Source organism: Leuciscus leuciscus, assembly GCF_965113295.1.
Source record: "Leuciscus leuciscus genome assembly, chromosome: 15".
Taxonomy (NCBI): Eukaryota; Metazoa; Chordata; class Actinopteri; order Cypriniformes; family Leuciscidae; genus Leuciscus; species Leuciscus leuciscus.
The window spans coordinates 25,779,412-25,793,782 of record NC_138739.1 but is presented as its reverse complement, the minus strand read 5'-3'; the positions used below and the strand labels follow the sequence as shown (position 1 = coordinate 25,793,782).

Here is a 14,371-nt window from a genome sequence, read left to right as displayed (position 1 = left end):
ACAGCGGTTATCATTATGATGCGAAGGAGGGATTATTGCGAATGAAGGAAATAAAAGCATAAAACAACCTTTTGAACTCTTTTTGTACACTATTAATGCTGTGCCTCAAATAAACATGCTTTGCTGTAGGGGAAATTGCAGATTTCAAATAACCAGACACATTTTGTAAGCATGTGTTGAGATTCATGAGATGAAACAATTTTCAATTCTTTGTTATTTAAATCAGGAATGTTAAACAGAAACATCTTTTGGAAAAATGATGATCTCAAATAATAAAGTTTTGGATAATTTTATTAAGTCTTTAGCATTGCGTTAAAGGAATATTCACCAATTTTTTTTCTTCATACATTCTGTTTCATATTTTAATAATTTTCTCTCTCAAGGCTTCATTTATTTGATAACAAAATACAGTAAAACAGTAATAGTGTGAAATATTATTACAATTTAAAATATATATATATTTTTTTAATATTATAAAATGTAATTTAACAGTTGTGCTGCTTAATTTGGTGGAAACACCCTTTGAGTAATAAAAATTCTTTGGAACAATAATTATGCTTATATGAACAGCATTTTAGCATATGTATAACCTATATTATTTAAAATGATTGTTTTCATTGTTGAATGAACAATAACGTTACATGTTTTCATATCATCTTTGTGCTTTTTAGGGCTGTCGATTGACTACTCGGCCAACAAGCTGTACTGGATAAGTTCAGGAAACGGAACCATTAATAGGTGTAACCTGGATGGGAGTGGCCTGGATGTGATTGACAGCTTGAAAAAAGAGCTACAGAAAGCCATGGCATTAGCAGTGATGGGTGAGTGAAGGCTGTTTTCATCAGCATTCATTTAATAAGGTTAATTATAACCAAGCAAATAATGGAGCTATTGAATTAGTACGTTGATAGACAGTATAAATGGTTTCTGAACAGCGGTGTATGAGTGATAAGGAATACTTTTTATGCTGAATGTGGGCTCCAGGGTTTTTGTTAAAGCTTAATTGTGGAGCTGTTTTAGTACACTGCAATTACAAATCAATAGAGCGAGATTATTGTTTCTAAAGGGTTTGGATCGCAACTCTAATCATGTTCTGACATGTTTTTTTTTTTTCTTTCATTGATGACTCACATCTTTTGATGTCACTCACAGCTGTGTTTGCTGATTGTAGCAGCTCTGCCAGTTTTGAGACTTGGCCAAAGACAGATATTAATTTGTTCTGTCATCTTATGTGTGCCTTCTGACTCACGGTTGGGTTTCAGTACAAATCATAAAGATTTATTATGACTTTTACATTTATTCATTTAGCAGGTGCGAATGAAAAAAGTATTGACAAAGATTTGATGATCCTCTTTTTTTTTTTTTTTGTATAGAAGTGTCTGCTAAATGAGCAAATGTAAATGTAAAATGGTATTCAACTCATTTAACTTGTGTAATGTGGAAAAGACTTTCCTGAACAGAAAATGCAGGCGCAAATAATGTCGAAGGGACTTGAGTTGACCCTTCTGGATTCGATTGGACTGGATTAGATTTTTTTCTTTGGTTTTTTTTTTTCTTTGTTTCACTTTTTTTTTTTTCTTCTTTTTTTTTTTGCTTTGATTTACTTTTTTTTTTTTTTTTGCTTCGCTTTTTTTTTTTTTTGCTTTGCTTTGCTTTTTGTTTTCTTTTGCTTTATGCAGTGCAACCTCTTTCTCATAATAACTGAATTTAAACTTCTATTTGCATTAATTTGCATTCTATTACATTCAATATTATAAACCGATACAAACTTAGATTTAAAAAATCTGTGTTTGTTAGTTTTTTATTGTTAATTCATGTTAACTTTTGGAACTATACTGTAAGGTTTTACCGGTTTATTTGACCATAAATGAGGGCAAAAAGGCTAGCGCAAAAGATCACTTTTTGGGCCTTTTTTTTTATACTTTCAGAAAATATGATCGAAACTTTTTTCTCTCTGTAAAGTGCACTGCTGGATTGTGCACAATAAGATCAAGTATATTTATTATGAAAGTAAATAGGGTCAGTTTTGACTTCTTTAAAGAAAAACAACAAACATCTATAGTTACATTTATAAACATATTATTTTTTGCCGAGAGCAGATAGTTTCAATTTCATTTTCTTTCTCTCACATAAAGTAACTCAGTGAAGCACTTGCCCATTTGCCCCTCTTGTTTTCATCATTTAATTTCTTCTGACCTGGTAACTCTGTTGAAAAGGGTTCTGGGAGCACGGTGCCCATTTTTCATCATTTGTGGATTGACGTTAATCTGTTTATGAGTGAAACAGCTGGTTCAAAACCAGAGGATCATCAGCTAAAGACATCAATTCTGCTGTTTGAAATATCTAACCTTCAGCTTTCAGGAGATAAAACGTCCTGACTACCAAGGGAGAGAAGATCTGGAAGCATTTTAATTAGGCCTAACATATTATTATTGAGCTTTGTGGTGGTATGCTGATAGGTGTTCGGGACTGTGTGGGAATAGAAATTCAGCTGTATTTTGGATAGAGACTGTATTATAGGGCTGTCAGTGTTTCACGTTATTTGGGAGCCAGGTCTTAAACATGTTTGTTCATGTGTTTCTTGACACTTCTTTGTAATTAATAATGAAATTTACTAGCAATTTTTTTTATATAAATTTGTTTCTATACCATTCTTTTGGGTTGTGGTGTATACGTTTACCAAAAAAAAATAAAAAAAATAATAATTCACAACGGCACATTAATGAAAAATTCAGTTGATTACATAACTTGAAATATGACTCATCCATTTACAATTGAGAGCTTTTAAATGTATAAATTTAATTCTCACAATTAATTAATGTTTTTTTTTTTTTACATTGTATATGCATTATATTATTCATTATTCATTTTATATATTAAAAAAATAGTTTTACTTTTACAAAAAAAAGGTGCATTAATAAATTAGATTTTTTTATTATTTTAAAACAATGGCTTGAAATGTAACTAATCCATTAATGAATATTTAAATATACAATATGTATATATTATACATTTGTGTATGCAAGTATTTTTTATGAGTACAGTTTATGATTCATTGCAATATCCAACCATAGGCATCACTCCATTGTGTAATATATTAATAATTTGTATTACATTTCCTGAAACAACTATATTGTGAAATGTAATTTTAAAGCCATAGAAATTATAACTGATTTAATTTAGCTTATTCCGCCCACGCCTATTTCTCAGTAGAGGCTGTGTAATATTTTGCACAATGAACCTGAGGTAAAAGGTCTTTAATCTTGAGGACTGTGTAACAGATAAATCATCTACCCAGCCAAGTCCACCGCCAACGTTAATAAAATGCAATTGGAATCCCAAACATGCCGAATGGGAAGGTATTATTCGATTAAACCCTGAGGAGCAACCTGTTCTCGCTTCTACTATATCATCTTCCCAAAGCCTCTCACAATCAGATACTGACGTTGGCAACTTCTAATATAATCAGACTGAACACTATACCAGCAAACAGCAGCTACGAGCTGGTAATGGAGTGATGGTTAAGAAGTGTTTTCTCTGGTTAGCCACACCGAACTCTGTTTATTCCCCTAATTTATGTGGAGCCGTACTATATAACACCCTTGTTATGTAGAGTCTTATTTAGAAGGCACATACAAGTTATTGAAACAAGACGGAAACTTATATCGAAATTTATAGTGAAATCACACAGCAGAGAAATTCGTGAGAAACACGGATTGACTGTCATTTTAAGACTCATTGTTTTTCTCTCTCACTTTATTTCCAACTTTCTTTTTCCTTTCTTTTCTGTCAGATGAAACAATTCAACCTCGTCCAACACATTCTGGGTTCTCGTCTCATGGCCATTTGATCATTACACTCGTTTGTTTAATATTAATGTCTAATTAACCCCGTTTTACCAGCTGTCCCGGGAGTAAGGAAACAAGTAAAGAGATAATGAATTATTAATGACTTCGCTTCCATTTTCATTTTCTTTGTCATTGTTGTCTTTACATGACATAGTCTGTTCGTTCTTCCATTTGAAGAACTTTTGGACCTTATTTGGGAAATGTTTAATGTGTTGAATGAAAATGAGGGATAAAAGTACCTTAACTTTTATGTACGCTGAAAGTCGACAAATATTCAGTGGATTGTAAGACAGGATTTTATATAATTTAAATCACAATATAGCTTTTTTTTGCAGGAAGTTCAAGTTCAAGTATCAAACTAGCCCTTATATTCATGCCATTATAGTGTTGTGAATTAAAAGCATTAAAAGTTCACACAACACAAATATCTATGAAATTAAATTGTCTTCTGTGGAAAAAGAAAGTGCACTCTTATATTTAATGTGTTTTTTTTTTATCTAACTTGTTCATTTAGTTCAGATGAGGCTATGGGGGATAGAAGTAGAGTTTGTTCAATAACTTTTATGTACGATGAAAGTCGACAAAGTCTCAGTGGACAAAAAGACTTCAGCCTTCATTAAACTTGATTTTATGTCATTTTAATGCTATACAAATCACAATATAGCAATTTTTCAAAAAAAAAAAAAAAAAAAAAAAAAGGGAATCAAATAAGCCCATGCCAGTGCAGTGCTGTGAAAAAGTAATTGCACCCCTTTAAAAGGTCGTTTTTAACTTGCATGGCTTTATTGACACTAGAACTTCATTTGAATCCGTTGAACAATGACTTTTTGAATCTTTCATTCAACATATCTAGAGAAATGTAATTGTCTTATCAGGAAAAAGTACAGTAAGTGCATTTAAACAGCTTATCTTTACATTTAGTTTAGTTTAGTTTTTTTAGGTCTAGGCATAATGGTACCATATTCTTGACCAAACGGTTTACAGAGCTTTAAATAAAGTGCAGCCTATTTACCGATGGTCTGTTCATTTGCACTTGATTCTAATTTTAGGTGATATTTACTTAGGGGTGTACTTACTTTTTCACACACAAGAAACTGACATTTCTGCTTACTTAAGCTGTGTAAATCTTTACAAAATGTACATTTGAAATGTAATCTGTTTAACTATGTATGCCCTAATATGTTACAAATAAAACAAAAATGGTGCATGTAAATCTCTACCAGTTGACTCATTCCCAGCCCCATTTCATTTGCATCAAATTAAATATGTACTCTAACTCTTTCTCCGTCATGGAGCATCTAAACAATCCTCCGCTGTGCCCTACGTGAAGTATACACTAAGACTGTTCTCCGTAATTCATTTTCCCTGGGTTTTGTGCCTGCCAACGGCTGATAGCTTTAACTCCGACCGAGCTCTAAGAATAGTCCTGCTTGCTTTTGGCATCTGTATGTAATCCATTAAGGGCTACCAGGGGACTAAGATGCCGTTGCTCGCACCTATGGGATTCGTAAGTGCTGAGAGGGTGGGTAAAACAGAGGTACAGTGGTGTGGTTTGGCACCAAGGGACGTCTCCTCCTTCAATCTAAGACACGACTCGCAAGTAATACGAGCATAGGAATGTGTAGCTCGTCGTGAGCGGTCCGGGTCACCGGGGAAAGGGATGTTGGGAGACAGTGGCACACTTGCAGTCCTTTTTTATGATGTGTAATCAGAGCCGAGCCCTCTGTTTTCCGCGGTTTTGTACCATTTCTTAAAGGCTGAGTTGACGTAGGGCTTAGTGGATTTGCAGTGTGCTGTCCGCAGCAAAGAAATACAGCATGGATAAAAACACATTTCAATTTCATCCCAGTTCAGTTTCAGAGAGGATAAGTATGTGTGTTTATGTAATAAATGCCAAGAAGTACTACTGTATATTCCATGCAGCCATAACCAACTATTGAAACAGCATTTTCTAATTCTTCTATAATTAAAATGCAAGTTTTTATGACCCCTTATTAACTAACAGGTCAAAAATATTTATTGTTATTTATTAAATATTTATTTGAATACATTTATTTTAATAATAATAATAAATATATAAGTATTTAAATAATAAATACTACTAATAATATTAATTTAATAATAATAATAATAATTTATTATAAAAAGTAACACTATATTACTATATCATTGCATTAATTCTATTATTTTATTTTGTTCAAATGTTCATTCAGAAATACTTTAGTTTTGTTTGTTTCCTTTTCGTCTTCCACTTGTTTGACAGACAGATAGTCCCGCCGCAAATTCATGCTATTGGTTTAACCAATGTCATGTTAATCTTAAATATTTTAATTGGATTAGGGGAGGCAAAAGAAATACAGAAATATTTGTGAAAAACAAAATGGTGACATACTGTAAATTTTAGCCTGAAATCTTGATGTTGGAAAAAAAGTGAATGTGTTACTTGTTAACTAGATATTTTGGTGTTTTTCCAACTGTTCCAAAACATATTTTTCTCTCTAGGTGGGAAGTTATGGTGGGCGGACGATGTTTTGGCTCAGCTTGGGACCGTTAACAAGAGGGACGGAAAAAACCTGACGGTTCTTCGGAATAAGACCACAGGCGTGGTCCACATCAAAGTGTATGACAAAGACAGTCAGAAAGGTAAAAAGAAACATATCTCCAAATTCAACAACTTCACCGAGTCACTAAGATCAAATTAAGATCAAATCAAAGAACCAGCAAAATCAGAGTTCCCACACCTTTTGATCTCTGAATTCCCTTATTGACTTTTTAAACACGTGTTAAACACCTTTTTTGAAGCAAAAATAACTATATATGTATATATGTGTGTGTGTGTATATAGTAAAATTACTCGTATCGTGATATAAGATTTTGGTCATATTGGACCATTAGAAAAGAAAAGATCCTTGTCATTTCTACAAGGTGAGGTTGCACAGGACTTGGACAGCGGTTATGTTTCTACACCCACACGTTGTCAAATCCCTTCGCTCTTTATGAATTATGGTGAGGACCATTCATATCACTGACAGGTCTATTAGCGGAGGAGTGCTTGATCCTCTCAATACTCTATTAGGATAGAAAAAAAAACTGGCAATTAGAGGCTCTTTAAGGTAAATCTTTTTGCTTCCTTCTCAAATCTCCTCATACCAATTAGCTCCCTCATTTATCTCTCTGACACGAACCTCATGGGAGCGAAGGCCCGTCTCATTACGCCACTTCAAATAAGCTAACTGGGGTGTTTCTGACAAGGTGTCCGAGGAACAAAGTCAAAGCGCCACCGTTTTGAGTTTGTGATGTTCCTGAAATTGGTTTAAGAAAGTATACAAGCTAGAGGGTTTTGACAGATTTGCATTAGATGCACCTGTTCGCCTTCACAAATGATTAGTTAATTAGTAATTCTCTTCGTAGGTCGCAATCCTTGTGTACCGAACAACGGCGGGTGTTCCCAGCTGTGCCTGCCCACCTCTGAATCCACTCGGACGTGTTCTTGTACCACGGGCTACAACCTTCGTCCGGACCGGTCCACCTGTGAAGGTACGACCATTAGTTCTGACCTGAGCGTATGTATGTAATTAAGGAACACGCTGACTTTTTGGGACTTTAGCTTATTCACTATATCCCCCAGAGTTAGATAAGTCCATACCCTTCTCATCTCTGTGCGTGCCGTAACTCTGTCTGACGCACCCACCGCTAGCCTAGCTTAGCACAGAGACTGAAGGTAAACGGCTCCAGCTAGCATACTGCTCCCAATAAGTGACAAAATAACGCCAACATTTTCCTATTTACATGTTGTGATTTGTATAGTCACAGCGTGTACAAATAACAAGGTCACATGAGACACAGCCATCTTCTAACCGTATACATACTGGGAACTATATTCTCAGAAGGCGAAGCACTGCTACTTGGGCGGAGTGATTTGCTCACAGCACCTGAGAAGCCCCGTGGTGAGGAGCAGAGAGTTCACTCAGAGTTGGAGTAAATTACTTTGCAGAAGTAGCAGTGCTTCGCTTATGTTACTTATTGGGAGCAGTATGCTAGCTGGAGCCGTTTACCTCCAGTCTTTGTGCTAAGCTAGGCTAGCGGTGGGTGCGTCAGACAGAGTTAAGGCACGCACGGAGATGAGAAGGGTATGTATGGACTTATCTAACTCTGGGGAATACGGTGAATAAGCTAAAGTCCCAAAAAGTCGGCATGTTCCTTTAACCTTTGGATCTCAGAAGTTTTCATTATTTTTAAGAGCAGGGTTCATTTTTTTTTTTTTTTTTTTTTTTTGGGTTGACTCTTTGGTAGGTCTTCAGTCTTTCTTGATGTACTCCGTTAATGAAGGAATAAGAGGACTGTCTCTTGATCCAAGCGATAACTCTGAAGTTTTGATGCCGTTAACTGGCACTCTGTTCACTGTGGGTCTGGACTATCATGCCGGTAAGTGCACTTTTATCTGTTTACTTTGATTCTGAAAGAAAAGGAAAAAAATCTAAGAGGAAAAAAAATATTTTGATTATTATTAATTCTCTAAGAAAAATGTATTTTAATACTTTACTGACATATACAGTATTAGCATTGTTTTAGTATTATTTATACGCTACTATAGTATTTATTTATATTTTGAATTAGTTTTCATTTAAATTTCAGTTTTAGTAATTTTAGTATTTCAATTAAAACATTTGTTTCAGTTATTCACCGATGCAGTTATTAAATCCGAAAAGGAAAATGTATTTTTATACTTTTTACAGATAGGTACAGTATCAGTGTTATTTAATTTTAATAAAAAAAAAAAGTGATTTCGTTATGTGGTTTTGTCTTTTTTATTTAGTTTGTTTCTGTTTTAGCAATTTTAGTATTTCAATTTAAAATGTATTGTTTACATTAAAATCATTTTGTTATTCATCTAATATTCATATTTTATTTGATGTCAGCTTTATTTCAATAACTTTATTTCAATTTAATGGCATAAAGAGTGCAGTCTTATAGAAATTAAGAGTAAGGGTCAAAAGTCATAAATTATGGTGGTTTTGATATAACTTCACTGCTATAATGGTTAAAAATTGCTTTTAAAATTACTTTGTAAAAAGAAATGCACACAGATGTACTTATGCACTATATTGTTTTCCTCATTAAAATGTTTTTACCCTCAATGAACAATGTAAAAATTATTTAAAATGATGAACATTCAAGTACTACTGACAAAAATTAGCTGTTAATGTTTTTGTTTTTTCCATAAACCTTTGAATTGTACTTAGAAACCAAAGCAATTAGGCATTGCCATGCCATGTGTACAACAATATATCACCTCTTGACATGGGAAAAACTTTCATTTGCAGGGAATCTGCCAGTAATTCGTACAGATTTATCCACTGCAGTAATTGGACAGCTGTCTCCGCACTGAGACGGAAATGCCACTCTTTGCATCAGTGACAGACAGTTTACAGCTTCCCATTTGCATGATAGAGCAAATATTGGCATTGCATTGCATGTGTATATATTTTTTTTCATTATGAGATGAGGTGAAGGGTGGAGATATGCTGTTATGACAGATGGAAGATAATCGAAACAGATTAGCTGGACAGATGAGGCGATGTCTCATAACGATGTGAATGGGCTTTCATTGGAATTTTTGTCAAAAGGGATACAGTATAATGTAAATTTTTGAGTAGGCGAGGAGCTGGTGATGCTCAAAGCTCCGGATAAAACTGTGCAGCCAAGTCAAAGCAATTTTCATAAAAACGTTTTGAAGAGGACAGACCATGGGAGCCAGGACAATCACGAGTACTTTAGGCTTCTTTTTTTTTTTGCCTCTATTGTTTTGGAGAAGAGACGGGTTTGATTGAGATCAAAAAGGGCAAAGACATTTCAGCCAGTTGGAGCAGACCTATTATTTTAGGTAAAGCTTGGCAGCTCTTAAAAAATAAATAAAAAATGTGGAGCCTTGTTTATTCCAAATTGGCCATCAACACAAGATTGCGCACAGTCCTAAGCCGCTGTGACATAAAAGACAAAAACGAATAATCCATTTCATGCTTTTAAGAATTTTTTTTTTTTTTTTTTGTTGCTTGCCACTTTTATTTAGAATACATCAAGGTTATTATAGTGAGCAACAACTAAAACCATAAAAAAAGAAAGAAAAAGTTAACTGAAATAAAATAACTTATTTGGTTTCAGGGAGTTGACAAAGCAACAAATTTAACTTGATGTACAAAAAAGAACTAAAACTAAAGCTGAAATAAAATTAATTACAAATCTAGACATGTTTAAAAAACAATGACTACAAAAATGACAAAAGCACAAGACAATTACAAAATGACAATTACTCAAATGAAAATGAAAACAATACATATTACATATACAAATACAATATATATATTAGTGAGTTGACAGCAAAGGTTATCTAAATGTAAAAATAAGGGTAATTGGCATGCAAAATTAAGTATACAATATCGACCGATAGTCTATATTCCAATATGGAACCGATATATTGTGCATCCCTAAATAAATATGCACTTTGCCCCCATAATAAGGTAGTTATATCATTTAGGGTCTAATTAGTCTGTGTTAACTATCCAAACATTTGGTTTTGGGTTTTTTAGGAAATGACACATTGTACTGGACAGACATGGGCTCCAACAGAATCTCTAGATCCAGTCGAGATCAGACCTGGAGAGAGGACATTGTCACAAACGGTCTTGGACGCGTTGAAGGACTTGCAGTGGACTGGATTGCAGGTGAGTCCGTTTCTATTCTTTTAGCATTTCTATGCTTTTCCAAGTAGCCTTGATGTTGTCGGGCTTATTGTTTCTCTGTTGGTTCAGGGTCTTTGTTGCTTTGCATCCAAAGGTAACATTTACTGGACGGACCATGGCTTAAATCTCATTGAGGTTGCTCGGTTGAACGGTATGTACCGTGCCGTGGTGATATCTGACGGACTTGATCAACCCAGAGCCATTGCGGTACACCCAATGAAAGGGTATGTATTGCTCTGTGCTTTATTTTCCTCTGCTGCTAAGCTTCAATTTCACCCAAGTGTGGCAACACGAATGACCTATAGTCGTCTAGAGAACAGTTAGTGTGTGCAATTAGCACTTCAAAGCTTGTTAACTGCAGATGTACGTCCTCCTTAAAGGCATTATAATTTCTGTAGCATGTATTCTAATATGAGTTGCCCTCCCGTTTGTAATGAGTTATCTCATTAAATAAAGCTTTGTACTGTTGTAGGTTGGAGTATAAACATTAAGCTTCAATATATTTCCAATCCCTAATATCATGTGGCTTCATCTATTTTGGGGTCCTATCTTACTCAGAAATTGGTCAGTGATATTTGGTAGAAATAATTAGACTCAGATTAGCCCAGATCAAATTTAAAGATTCCTGTTGGAGTTTTAAAACCAATATGACATTGGAAGTGACTTTACTTACAAATTCTTGGTCTTCTTGTGAAATATTCACTGGTGCATGTAATTCCAAAGAAAAAAATTACCTTACAATCTCTCATCAAAATAATTAGCTTCCCCTGAAATAACGTTTCTTCATAGTCACCAAGGACTTAATTTTAAACTTCTACCCTTTAAAGTCTGTCTCATGGAGACCACTTTTAATTATCCACTCAGTCTAGTTGTGTCATCTAGTCAAACATTTTTTTTTTTACCTTTAAGTGTACAAGAACTTGTCACTGGGGCTGTACCCTTAAAGGGACACCTTTGTACCTTATTTACCCCTAAAACATTCATAGTAGTACCTTGGGGGCACATTTTACTACTCTGAGGTACAAATATGCAATTTTTAGGATTAGATGAAAGTTGTGCCTTTAAATGTATTGATCCAGTGTCAAGCTGTTGTAGCCAAAAGGTACAAATGTTTGCACTTTTTTTTCTGACTGTATGGATTTCATTTAGAAATGGTCTGTGAATGATAGTGAATTTTTAAACCACTGTCTAATTAGGATTTCTGAACTTCTCAGAAGAGCCTGAATACAGCATTATGCTTGTTTTCATTGTAACTGAAGATAAATCTTGGAATTCAAGCTGTGAAAAGGTCAAAATTCCTCAGGAAAGTATTTTCCCCTAATGGTATTGTCCTTTGAATTCATGCAGGTTTCTGTTCTGGACAGAGTGGGGCCAGAGTCCTACCATCTCCAGGTCACGTCTCGATGGTTCGGAGCAATCCGTGCTTGTTAGCACCGGACTAGCAAAGCCTAACGGTGTCTCCATAGACTACCAGGTCTGCTTCCTCTTCTTGTCTAAAGTGCTTACATTGCAGCCGGCTGCAGTCTATGTTGATTTCATGGCTTAACTAGCAGCTTTAGGGCACTGAGAACATATAAACCATCATTCTTAATACAATAGATGCATGAGGTTTGTCTTCCAACTGCATTGTAGGAAAATAAATTATACTGGTGCGACGCCCGCAACAACAAGATCGAAAGAATCAACCTTGAGCGGGGTGAGCAGAGGGAGATTGTGTTCTCATCGAGTGGGGTGGATATGTTTTCCATAGCAGTCTTTGGGGCTTACCTCTTCTGGTCTGACAGGTAATTTATTTTTCCATAAATGTTACAGTCTCTACGAATGGCCCAAGAAAGCAGATACCGTCCCACTTTCCCTACAAGGTCACAATGTTAGCGCAAGAAGACACATTTGATTATATCAGAATCTCCCGCAGTTCAATGTCATTCCAAGGATGGGTTACCTCACCTTCTGTTAGACCAGCTGTGTACTGTATTTTAATGAGTTCTTTGGTTTTAATTAGTTGAGGGCCATTGATTAGCGAGTGTCAAACTTTTGGTCTTGTGCCCCCATGACGGTAGAGCCTACGCCAACGGATCCATCCGCCGTGCTTCCAAGAAAGATGCTGTGGACGTGGTCACTATCAGGAGCGGCTTGGGCGTCAGTCTGAAAGATGTGAAGGTCTTTAACCAGGATCGGGAGAAAGGTTGAGGTTTCACTTAATGGCAGTTTTCCTGTTCTTTGAACATTGCACCAAGGCACACAAGTACATTCATACATTTATCCCAGATAAAGCAGGGTTGTCCAATCTCACTCCTGGAAGGCCACCTAGCTCCAACCTGTTTCAACACAATTTTCTAGCAACCCTGAAGGCCCTGATTTGCTGCTTCAGGGGAGTTTAATGAAGAATAGAGCTAAACTCGATAGAAAAGTGGCCCTTCAGGAGCAGGATAGCAAATGAACACCTGCTGACTGACACGCATGTAAAAGAGATCAATTAGACTTGCTTGAAATAGCAGTAAATGTCTGAGCAAGTTTGAGTTTTCTGAGCATTACAATAAGGAGTTAGTTCACCCTAACATGAAATCCTCACTCTGTACTAAACCTGTATTTTTTTTGCATGCTGAAGCAGTCTCGAAGCGATTGGTAGGTGATATAATTCGTTGAGGCACTTCGTAGGGAGCCTGATCTCTGATTTTTCGACTCACCCAGGTACGAACGCTTGCAGCAGAGCGAACGGAGGATGCCAGCAACTTTGTTTTTACTTGGGGAATAACCAGAAAACCTGTGCTTGTGCCCACGGATATCTTGCTCAGGATGGACTCAGGTGCAACAGGTACGAGGGTTACCTGCTCTACTCCGAGAGGACCCTCTTGAGGAGTATTCATCTCTCGGACGAGAATAACCTCAACTCCCCCATCAGGGTGTATGAGAACCCGACTTATTTTAAGAACATTATAGCTTTGGCCTTTGATCATCGGCAGAAAACGCAAGGAACAAATCGGATTTTCTTCAGCGATGTTCATTATGGGAATATACAAGTTATAAATGACGACTGGACAGGACAACGCATCATTGCTGAGAGTAAGTAATTGTGTCTAATTATTTTATTTTTTTACTCGCCTATGTCCTTATCAATTGCGCTTAGTAGTTGTATTGATACACTTTTCATGTATTTACACTGTGAAGATGAAGATGATGTAACAAATGTTGTTTAGAAAACAAATTACTTTCGAATAGTGCTGATGAATGGTTTTCAGACATCCTTGACCTTTTAGTTTTTATCACGTATGTGATGGTTATGCATTTTAAACATTTGAATGAATTGAATATTGTTTGTATAAATAGAATACGGTTGTTTTTCAAAACTTTTGGACCTTTTTCCTGATCCCTTCTATTTAAACATCCAGCTTGATGCTGTCCACAGTACTTTCATAACACATTTACATTATTTGCAGTGCAGCTCATATTTGTAGTGGCATCATGTCCGATTAACTGTGGTGAAATGTAAATAAATTATCTGTACAGGGTACAGCCAATTACTCTGATAAAGCAGCATCCCAGTAGCCGGCATTGGAATTCATACCTCATGTGATTTATCAGGCCCTAACCTTGTCAACATTAACACACGTCTCATTTAATCAGTATGCCATTAACCTGCAGAGCTGTCATTTCACAGCTGCCGTGCTGAACGATAGCTTGCCTGAGAGGAATTGTGATATTTGTCAAACGAGGCCGTGGATTGTTACACCTGACCCTAGACGCTAAGCTTTATGCTTTGTCATGGATTTATGCTGATACATT

General features: G+C 35.7%; 1 protein-coding gene across 2 annotated transcripts in view; it reads left to right on the top strand.

The window, feature by feature from the left end:
• Positions 1-14,371, top strand: part of lrp1ba (low density lipoprotein receptor-related protein 1Ba) — a 259,135-nt gene that overhangs the window by 134,342 nt on the left and 110,422 nt on the right. For both annotated transcript variants that reach the window (XM_082138205.1, XM_082138204.1), the window contains 10 exons: positions 672-821; positions 6,351-6,491; positions 7,260-7,385; positions 8,142-8,273; positions 10,436-10,570; positions 10,683-10,812; positions 11,936-12,062; positions 12,221-12,372; positions 12,649-12,773; positions 13,280-13,651. In XM_082138205.1, the coding sequence (XP_081994331.1) occupies positions 672-821; positions 6,351-6,491; positions 7,260-7,385; positions 8,142-8,273; positions 10,436-10,570; positions 10,683-10,812; positions 11,936-12,062; positions 12,221-12,372; positions 12,649-12,773; positions 13,280-13,651 (1,590 nt within the window). The remainder of the gene's footprint in view (positions 1-671; positions 822-6,350; positions 6,492-7,259; positions 7,386-8,141; positions 8,274-10,435; positions 10,571-10,682; positions 10,813-11,935; positions 12,063-12,220; positions 12,373-12,648; positions 12,774-13,279; positions 13,652-14,371) is intronic.